The sequence below is a fragment of the Nannobrachium achirus genome (genome assembly GCF_963921795.1).
Source record: "Nannobrachium achirus genome assembly, chromosome: 16".
Classification (NCBI taxonomy): Eukaryota; Metazoa; Chordata; class Actinopteri; order Myctophiformes; family Myctophidae; genus Nannobrachium; species Nannobrachium achirus.
Genome location: NC_137823.1, coordinates 58366213 through 58377651, shown reverse-complemented (window position 1 = coordinate 58377651; position 11439 = coordinate 58366213). Strand labels below are relative to the sequence as shown.

The window sequence follows — 11439 nt, the reverse complement described above, 5'->3', positions numbered from 1 at the left end:
AGTAAGGTGGAATTTTTAAATCTGGAACAGATTTCAACATTTCGTTGTTGTTCTGGCGCGACATACAGGGGACCTTTTGCCTATTGGCTGTCGCGGCCCCCCAGACAATGGGGGAAGGGGGGAAAAGAACTGCATTAGAGCCAATCGCAGGCGAGTTTAACGCTCCTCCAGACTATGGGTTACAAACGGCAACGGGAGTAGAGATGGGATTTATGGCTCTTTGAAGTGAGCCGGATCTCTGGAATCCGTTCCTTTCAAAGAGCCGTTCAAAAGACTGGCTCATTCTAGTTACTATAGTTACTTACTTTGTAGATTTTGATTATAATTACAACAAATAACTTATACAACCCTGTATACATTTATTTCTGACATATATATAGGTACATACCTGCCATTTGAAAATAGCCGATCTACAAGCTCACAATGCGCTTACTTTGTAGATTTTGATTATAATTACAACAAATAACTTATACAACCCTGTATACATTTATTTCTGACATATATATAGGTACATACCTGCCATTTGAAAATAGCCGATCTACAAGCTCACAATGCGTCGCGTTGCGACGCATTGTGAGCTTGTAGATCTGCTATTTTCAAATGATTTTTCTACATTTTATTAATTGGGAAAACCTGTGAAACAGGACATTCTGCATAATGAGTACTTTCTACTATATTTTGATACCCATACTTTTGTACATTTACTCAAGTACATTAACATTCATAAATAAGGATAACGTGCCCACATAACCCCTCTTCTTTTTGTTGCGGTCCATTTTATGTTGTATTTTCCAAAAAAAGCCTCTTTATTTTATTTTTATTTTATTTCATGTTTTTTTTATTGTGTTATTGTAGGTGGTGGGTGTTTGTGGTGGTGGTGTTTAAAAAAGATGTAAAAAATAAATAAAAAGAAAAGAAAATTATTGCAACTATGGACATAAAATGTGAATTATGAATTGAAATCATTGCAATAAAAAGTATATATATGGAGCTTTTAAGCCGTGACATCATTTTGTAGGCAGAGGAGAATCTGCCCCCAGAGCATTTTCTGTCCCTCGCTATTTCAAAAAACAACGACTAAAAAATAACGACTAAAGTATCATTCTAACACTTTCCTTTCAACAACAAAGAGAAGAAAAATGTGTAAATAGTAAAAATAGTAAAAAGATTCACGGAAACTGGGGGCAGAAATTCTCCTCTGCCTACAAAATGATGTCATACTTAACAGCCCCTATATATATATATATATATATATATATATAAAAGTACGTTAACAATCCAAACTTCTACTGTGGCAGAGTATTTCCACATTGATTGCAGTATTGATATTTGTACTTATGTAAAGGAATTGCCTACTTTTCCCCACAACTGTTCATTTAGAAAGGAACGGCTCCTTACTGCGAACCGGATCCCATCGTTCATTTCAAAGAGCCGTTCAAAAGACTCGATTCGTTCTCGAATGTCCCATCTCTAAACGGGAGCCAGAGAGAAAAGACTCTGCAGCTGTACATCGGCTATCATTCTTTGTGTTATGCAACCAAATGTTTATTATACAGAGAGAATCATACACGTGTTGGACAATAAAAACATTGACAGCCAGGGGGAAAAAAATCCATGAAGGACACGGAATGCAATCGTTCACTCGCCGTTGGACTATTCTGGATGTGTGGCTAACGGCTAACGCTAACGTTAGCTAGCGCTAGCTGCAGGCTAACGCAGGCATGTTATACACAATTACTCATGGAATAAAACGGCGACCCAACTCTATGTTTGCTCTTCTACAAGCTCACAACGCGAGGAGGTTAAGTCTGTCAGAACCGTCAGATTATCTTCTGACTGAAGTTACACAAACACTGATTATGCTACATTTAGCACTGTTAGCCCGACCAATTTAGATAGGGCACGACACGCGTCACGGTGTTGCGCACGTTACGTAATAAATTCACTTCAACCTCGTGTTGAGCAGTTAAACCTATTTGCTACGTACGTCTACAAAAACGTTCATATTTCAAAGATAAAGTGCTTACTGAAGTCTCACAGATGTCACAGTATGGTACGCTCAAGCAGAATTACCCGTATCTTTCGTATTGTTTAATAAACAGCATTTTAATCCGATCAGACGTCATTTTCTGTTGTTTTTCAGCCATGCGACCCCATCGGTTGCGAGGTGCACTTAGATACATTAATACCTTTTTAGGGAAACGACGACCGATCGGATTAAAATGCTCCTCTTTAAATAATACGATCATTACGGGACATTCTGCTGGAGCGTACCCTATGGTGACATCCGTGAGCCTTCACTAAGCAATTTATCTTTGTAATCTGACCGTTTGTGTAGACGTACGTAGCAAATTGGTTAAACTGCTCAACAGCAGATTGTGTTGAATTCACGGTTGGCGCAGCGTAGCGTCTTTACATTTAGTCCAATAATGCTAATCTACAAAGCAATCCATCATGAATGACGCCTATACTATTGTTGCATTTAGGCTCTTTATTAAACTATAAGCCTGTGTTTTATTGCTACACAATAATGGTAAATAAAGTAGCTTACTCTAAAATAATCCATCCATCCATCCATCCATCTTCAACCGCTTATCCAGCATCGGGTCACTGGGGTAACAGTTCCAACTGAGATTTCTAGAGTTCCTTAATAATAATAATTAAAATAAACAATACTAATGATTATAATTGCGACCGTCAGGTCGCAGTTACTATGAAAACCTCCACCGCCTGTCTGTCCGTCAGTCTGTCTGTCTGTCACGTCACATCACACTTTTTTGCCCCTATCCATGTGAAATTTTCCACACACAATCCTTGTCTGCCAATCCACAACCTCCACCCTTCCAGGGACCCCCGCAGCTCCAGGGACCCCCGCCAAATTTTTTAAAACACATTTTTGAATACTGCTCCTACAGTTTTTGCCCTAAAATCACACAAATCGCTACACAGTATGTCTACACTTATCTCATCGACATGGATCTGTCCCATATAGCGCCACCATCAGGTAGATTTTTTAACACATTTTTGGACCTAAACTTTTTTTTTTCTAAATTCTTTTTTTCAAACTTTTTTTTTTTTCAAAAACATTTTTTTTCAAACTTTTTTTACACTAACTTCAACACACCAATCCATCAGATTTTATATTGACTGTGTGTCAATTCTTGTTCAATTGTGAATCAAGTTGCTCAGTTAAAAAACAGCGAGGTGCCAAAGTTTTCAGATTTACGTTTTAAAAGTTAAATATTTCCCAAACTACAAAACATTTCAAAGTAAAACGTTCAAGCATGTGTGTCCACATTTAGGTGAATTATAAAAAGTATGAATGGAGTTTCCTTCTAGGTGAATGTGTTTTTTTGAGGCGCACAAATCTGCCATTGAGCCCCGGCCATGTTCATTTTCAGAATTTTGTAAAGACTAAAACCATGAAACATTTCAAATATTCATTTTCAGGCAAACATTTCCACAGTAAGCTGAACATTATAAAGTTTGAACGGTGTTTCTGTGTGTAAGTTTGTAGCTCGTAGCCTGCCAAAGTGTGTACTTTTTCCATTGACAATGCATTGGGTGCTTAAAGTTAAATATTATAATACTACAAATTATTTCAAAGTAAAAGTCTCAGGCATGCATGTCCACAGTAAGGCTCAATTTTAATGTGTGATTTTACTTTGAAATGTGTTGTAGTTTTGGAGATAATTAATAAAAAAAACACATCTGATAACTTTGGCACCTCGCTGCTCCTTCATACTTTAACTTAGCGACTTGATTCAAAATTCAAACATTCAACCTTACTTTGGACATGTTGAGATTTTTACTTTGAAGTCATTTGTAGTTTTTTAAATATTTAACTTTAAGCGCCCAATGCATTGTCAATGACAATGGACATTTAAAGGAGAGAGAAATCTAGCGATGCAGAGGTGTTGATGCTGGGAATTGATCCCACGACCTTCTAGTTATGAGTCAAGAGCTTTTCCAACAGCGCTACGGTACACTCTAAAAACAAAAACTAGGCTCTACTCAATTTTATTGGTGAAACATTTTTACACTCAAAAATATTGAGTAAATATTACTGTTATGAAATCAGGTAGATGATACTCAATTAATTTGAGTAAAAGTAACCAAAACTTTTACGTACTTATTAACAACTAAAATTGAGTACAATGACCTAAAGAAATTGAGTAGATATAATTAAATTATTCAGTCAATGGCACAAAAGACTACAAGTAAATACATTGAAATATTAAGTAGATCTAATTGAATATTAGAGTATGATTTAACAAAACAAATATGTCACATTTACTTTATTCATTTACTTTTATTGATTTAATTCATATAGTACCATTTACCCCTTTCATTTACTTTACCTTTTACTCCAGGAGTACATGATGTCAAATGAATACACATGAAATAATTATGCAGATAATTATGTTTTTAATCAACTAATTTGGACCAGTGTAACACCACATCAAGTATGAACATTCAACATACTTTAGTATGTAAATGACATGCAACAATGCCTGCAAAAACAATATGTTTAAAGATAATGATCAGGAAAGGGGTATCCCTGACACTTTTAAAATTCTGTTTACTAAAGAGCAGTGTGTGTTCACAATACTGTATATAAGTACCTCTAATTGAACTGTGCATACTGTAAGTAAGCAGTCTGTCAAACATTATGCACCATAAGAACAATGAGCCCATCAAATGAACAGTAAGTCATAACCACAAAATACATTAAAGACAGTCAGAGGCCATTTGGCATGAAAGAAAATCACAACTTGGAATATGAAATAATAAATAAGCATTTACAGTAGCTCAACATTTAAACATATTGACTATGCACACGTGTAATGTCTATATGCTAAACTGATCTGTTTGCATTATGACTCGAATGCACCAGAAACAAACACTTTACATTAACTAATTACTATCAGCAACAAATACCATTGCAAAAATGCTGTTTTGACAATAAATCCACTTTCAGTAGGTTATACCCACTTTCTGAGAGCATCTTGCTGAACAGTAGTCGGCAAGCAGACATTTTTTCAGTCTCTGAACTTTGGCTGAAAGGTGTCCAGGATCCAACTCAACTAGTACTTTTTGGAACATCTCAAGACCATATCTGAGGTTCTTGGGGTATCTCAGATTAAAGGCATAGAACAGTCCCAACAGATAGCAGCAGATCCCCAAGATTGTTGAGGGCCCTTAATCACAATACCTACATCAGTAGGTTCATTCATTGAGTCCTCTTGGTTCTGCAGCAGGTAGATCTTCATCTTCATCATCACCTCCTCTGTCAACTTCTCTTCTACTCTGACAGGTGCACCAGCAGCTTCCTTCCTGCACACATTGTGAAGATAATTGTTTAGAGCTCACTTTCAGGCTAAATGTTACAAGACACACAGACACACATTGAGCAATCCTAGCTGTCTCCACACATGCAGCCCTGGGCATAATCTTGAATCAGTTGGACCAGACATGCAACAGATGCAACAGCCATTCAGCCAATGTCACAACCTCATTCTCTGGACATCACTATGCTGTTCCTTTGCATGTGATGGTCTCATCCACGATGACTTTAAAACGTCAAAACATTTATTTTACTAACTTGAAAGTCCTTGATCTTGACACTATCTTCTTCCAGATGGTCGATGAGACATCGGATGATGACCTCTCGTGTTCGTTGATTGGGGATTCCTCTCTGCAGAATAGAAAAATAATTATTTGAACAATAAAGAAAAAGTATGACTGCACTTTCATAACTAACATAAACTTTGGCAATACAATTGTTTCCACAACCCAGTTTTAGCAACGGAAGCTGGGAGACTGTCCTTAGCTATTAAGACATACATTTAGAAATGAATAATCAGGAGAGAGAGAGTTGCAGGGGATAAAGATGAGTTTAGCATAAATTAATATAGTAATTATTGTCATTAGCCAGGTGAAATATAATTAAAGCAGTTAGAGTAAATGAAAGTTTCATACCTGAAGTACAATACTCATTTGTGCCCAAACTGCCCTTCTTGGACTGGAACATGGACAGTAGTTTGGGGGTATAGAAGTCCAACATTGCCATACATTTTGGCTCAAGATTCAGTGTGGTGATCATCCTGAACTTTGCACTAACCTGGAAGACAGAGATGAGGGGAAGAGAGTAAAAAAGAAGACATGTAGATAATAATGTAGGCCTATACCTGTGCATTTTATCTTCATTGTACACACCATTGTATGCAGCTGTGCATAGCTTGTAATAAATGCAAAAAGTCACAATGACTAGAGGGCTTGCACATTCCTCTCACTGTAACCTTAACTAGCTGCAAACCTTTGTAAAGAACATAAGTTATACCCAATACATTTGTGTAGCCTATATGCACGAAGATACAGTAAATCTACTTACCAATATTTGCAAACACTCTCCAGGTTTCTTGTTGAAGAAGATGTGTGCTGCTGCTGTTTGTTGACAGAATGTTCCAGTAGAACTTTCCCATGAACCCTTGTGTACAATTTTGAATCTTAGTCATATCTACTCAATTGTTTAAGTTGTTGTGAGAGATGAAAGATTATTAAGTTGGAATGAATAATAATTAAGGGTCTTTTTAAATTGATCCATATAAGTACTCCATACTCAAATATTATGAAGGAAAATTACCAAAACAAATTGAGTATAATTCATGAATAAAATCAGTTGGTCAAATACTAATTTATTCTCATGAAATTAACTCAAATAATATATGTACATCTAACTCAAAAAGAACAGTTGGATTTTTACTCATTTTGTTTGGTGTGACCTACTCAAACAATCACATACATGATATTCAGTGATTTTATTGAGTAAATATAACTTTTTCTAATAGTGCTATTTACTCGGTCACAGAATTCTTTCTTAGAGTGTAGTTTATCTGTATATTATAGACCTATATTATATTGTCAAACCAAACATGACATTTAAAGTGAAATGTAACAAATCTATCCAATCTAGAGAGGACTGAGGAGGTTAATTCTTTGGCCAGCAGCGCACGCCAACGGAGTTATAGTCGTCTAAATGTGAATAGTCTGATGTGAACTCATCTAAATACCTCGTATTTCAGCTATAATATGTAACAGAGGTGAACCCCCCCACCCGGCTCGGGAGACCCGGGTTCGAAGCCGGTTGGGGGGGTTCGGATCACCTTCGTTACATATAAATGTAGCCTATATAATAAGTCAACTCATTGACAGAGTATGTACTCCTGCGTGTAATAGGCTATCGTCACTGTCGGGCAGAAACCTCGTATCTCCAAGTTTCAAACGTGTACAATTTTTTTTCCCCGCAAAGTAAAGCCCTGCTTCACCATACAAGGCCGTTGCACAAACGTTGTGAAAACAGCAGATCTAAGTTTAATTTTTTTTTTCTTTTTTTGGGGACATACAAGGTTTCCACCCGACAACAACGCTATTAGTCAGGGAATTTTAATAAAACCCTGGGAATAAATTCCTTACCAAACATTCTTCACCAATGTGTTCGTAAAGGTGTCTAGTAACATATCTAACAAAGATTGAAATTCAACATCCCTAGCAAAATGTTTGACAGCTAGGGTAATTCTGTGTCTCATTCACTTACTATACACCAGTAAGGCTCCCTAATCGGGAGATAAGCGACCGTAGGTCACTTATCTCCACAAATAGGGCCAAAATGTGTTTTGCCAAAATCTTCCTGATCCATGTTGATGACATGAGTGTAGACATACTGTGTAGTGATTTTCGTGATTTTAGGGCGAAAATTGTAGGAGCAGTGTCCAAAAATGTGTTTTGCAAGAATCGGCCTCATGGTGGCGCTAGAAGAGGGCCATGTGAGAAATGAGGGGTGGGGTCTCCGCGCCGGCAAGGCGGACGAATAGGTACCGGCCCCGGCTGTCCCGGTCGCTCCTAGCCGGAGTTACGGCATTTTATGTGAGCTGCAGTGTAGGGGGTCCTCCACTGGGGGCGCCACCACTTTTGCATCCGTTCTGGAGCACCAGGAGTCGGTGGTCCCCGGGAATTCCCCGTGAGCAGCCCCGTTGGGGTGGTCATTTGGTCATGTTTGCGCATTTGGTCATTTTTTACATCTTGGGGTCCCCCAGGGACCTGGGGGTCCCTGGAGCTCCGGGGGTCCTTGGAGGTTGTAGTTTGGCAGCCAAGGAACGTGTGTGCAAAATTTGGCATGGATTGGGGCAACGGTTGCGGAGATATAAGCAGGGAAAAAGTGTGACGTGTGAGGTGTGACAGACAGACTGACGGACTCACAGTTTGTGCAGGTTTTGATAGTAAATGCGACCTACGGTCGCAACAATACTGTAAGGAAAGAATATGCTTTAAGTAGCATGTTAGGTGTCTAACTAGGTGTTTTTAATTATTCTGAATCCATTTCAAGCATTTGTTTTGCATGAAAAACATTCATTGGGCCAAACAGATGCAAAAAACTATGGTTTAGTGATGAGTCATCACTTTTCACAAGGTGTATGGGGTCCATTTTTGGCCTAAGGAATGTTTTTCGTGCAAAACAAATGCTTGCAATGGATTCAGAATAATTAAAAACACCTAGTTAGACCCCTCACATCCCACTTGAAGCATATTTTTGGGAGTGATTATTTTTCCTTACAGTATCGTGTATAGTGAGTGAATGAGACCCAGAATTACCCTAGCTGTCAAACATTTTGCTAGGGATGTTGAATTTCAATCTTTGTTAGATATGTTACTAGACACCTTTACGAACACATTCGTGAAGAAATTGTTTGGTAAGGAATTTATTCCCAGATTTGACAGGTATTCTGCTAACTTTCCCTGACTATATGCTAGTAGCAGGCCATACAGGGATGTTGAACGGGTGCAGGTTCAGCACCACGGCCAGCCAAGTATACCTGATTGCAGACCGGAGCACGGGGCGGACTGAACGCGGCAAGGGGAGTGCACGGGGCGGACTGAACGCGGCAAGGGGAGTGAACGCGGCAAGGGGCGTAGTGAACGCGGCAAGGGGCGGAGGCGTTTGATTATTGTCCACGACACTGCAAGCGGCGCGCAGGCCAGCGGACCTTGGTCCTGCTCTTCGCCCCCGAGCGCCGCAGGCGCGAGTGGCCGCGAAGAGCGGGCCAGGGCCGCGCGGCCGGCGGAGCGCCGCGCGAGTTACGAAGCCGTGGTGAATGCAATCGTTATATTTATGCCCAGGCCGTAAGGCCTGGGCAAGCCCACGATAAACATCAGCATTGATGGCTGAATGGATAGCGTCGCCGACTTGAGTGCCAGAGATCACTAGTTCGAATCTCACCGTTGCCCCACTGCACACGTCACCGAAGCCCACGATAACCGCCGCGTTCACTACGCCCCTTGCCGCGGTCAATCCGAGAGAGAGAGAGAGAGAGAGAGAGAGAGAGAGAGAGCCGCGGCCTGCAATCAGGTAAGGCTCCGGCCAGCTCCCGTTGGGTTTTGGCTGCAGCTCGCAGTGATGTGAAGCCATGCGCAAAGAGCTCACGATGACTATAATGAATCATGTGATACTCCAAGCTGGGTCCCATCATTCTAACCCAGGACCAGAAACTACACCTACAATCTTTCTTCTGCCATTTTTGCTTTAACTGTTCTTTTCTTGGAGGTTTTGTCTGGCCTTAACCCTGGCCTGAATTCAATTGCCTTCGAATTTGACCGATTCTGTTTATAGAGGCCTTACTTTGAGCAAAAAGACACGTCGTGTCATTTTGTGCCCATCTGGGCACCCTCAGCTTTAATTCTTTACGACGTTGCCTTTCAACCGATATTGTTGCCTAATTTACAAGCTGTATGTGTGCTCGCTTTGACGTCAATGGAGAGATCTTGGATGTATATAACACCTCGCCGAGGGGCGGGCTTCTGCAATCCGCCTTCACTTCACTGGCCGGCCACAAAACTTTTCCCTTCTTCTGCACCAATCCTGAAATAAAGTAAGTGCTCCGTTTTGCTTTCTGTTCTGTGTTAAGAATAGTTTGTTCGACAGCTTGACTGAAATCCAGATAGCCTGTGATACTATAGTTCATTAATGCATTAGGATAGGAATCTAATCTCACTATGCAGCATAACAGCATTCTAGAGTAGCTAGAAAGAGCGCCGAATGCAATTTAGATTAGCCCACATCATGCATATAATGTTTTAGTCGTTTATACAGCTTTTCATTCACCAACAGTTTCAAATCACTCAAATCTGCTCACTTCTAAAATGAATGAATTAGGCCTATACCCTTGAGCTTTATTTTTTGTCTAGAGCGTCGTGTGTGTGTGTGTGTGTGTGTGTGTGTGTGTGTGTGTGTGACTGTGACTGTGTGTGTGACTGTGTGTGTGTGTGTGTGTGTGTGTGTGTGTGTGTGTGTGTGTGTGTGTGTGTGTGTGTGTGTGTGTGTGTGTGTGTGTGTGTGTGTGCGTGCGTGTGTGCATGCGTGTGTGCGTGCGTGTGCGTGTCATGGTGTGTGCTTTTGTTCGACCCTGGTCCCTGCATGTCACTGTGTGTCCCTCTTCCTCCCCGCAGGCTCCTCCACCACCCTGCCCTGCCCTCCACCATGACATCTGCCCCGCTGCTCCTGCTCCTCGCCTCCTTCCTCCTCACATCGCACATCATCCGCCCCGGCGCGTGTCGACCGCAGAGCCTCCTCCTCGCGCCGCCGCCGCCGGGCAGCCCGCTGGAGGAGGGCGGCACCAACGGCCGCTCCTACAGGAGCCCGCTGGACGAGGCGCTCCTCAGAGCCGCCGGAGGAGACAGCGCCGTGTCCTCCTACCTCCTGGGCGAGAAGATCCTCCGGTTCCTCCAGAGGAGCCCGCGGACGAGGAGCCCCGGCGGCGGCGCTCCTCTCCTCCTGCCCCGCTTCCCCCTCCTCGACGTGGTCGACGAGGAGCAGCAGCAACAAGTCACCGCCACCACGACGCAGCTGGACGCCAGAGCTCTGGCGCACCTGGCGCGCAGCCTGGCGGCGCTGGAGTCCGGGGAGCCGCGCACGGTCAGCGCGCCGGGAGGAGACGCGCTGCTGGGGGACGCGGCGGGGCTGCTGCTGTCCAAGAGGCACGGCGGCGACGACTCGCCCATCTCCATCGACCTCACCTTTCACCTGCTCAGAAACATGATCGAGATGGCCAGGATGGAGAGCATGAGGGAGCAGGCGCAGCTCAACCGCAAGTTTCTGGACGAAGTTGGAAAGTGATAAAGGCCGATGCAGTTTGTTATTATAGGCTCTGTGGTTCTCACACGTTATTTTTTTATTTGAAGGACCCCGATAACTCTGAGAGTGTACAAATTGACCCGTATAAGGGTATAGGCTACATTTTGTATACTCTCAGAGTTACAGACTTGTAAGGGTTCATTTGGAACCCCCGAGGGTCCCTCCCTGGACACTTTGAGAACCACTTTGAAAACGCCAACTTTAACATTATCTCTTCGCCGTCTCTCAAACCCTTGAAACGTTTGGTTTGC

General features: G+C 41.9%; 1 protein-coding gene across 1 annotated transcript; it reads left to right on the top strand.

The window, feature by feature from the left end:
- Positions 1-10471: 10471 nt before the first annotated feature.
- On the top strand, positions 10472-11170 carry uts1 (urotensin 1; the record flags this gene model as incomplete). The annotated part of the gene is made up of 1 exon (XM_080745058.1): positions 10472-11170. The coding sequence occupies one exon, from the start codon at positions 10472-10474 to the stop codon at positions 11168-11170; it is 699 nt and encodes a 232-aa protein (XP_080601184.1).
- Between the last annotated feature and the right edge of the window lie 269 nt (positions 11171-11439).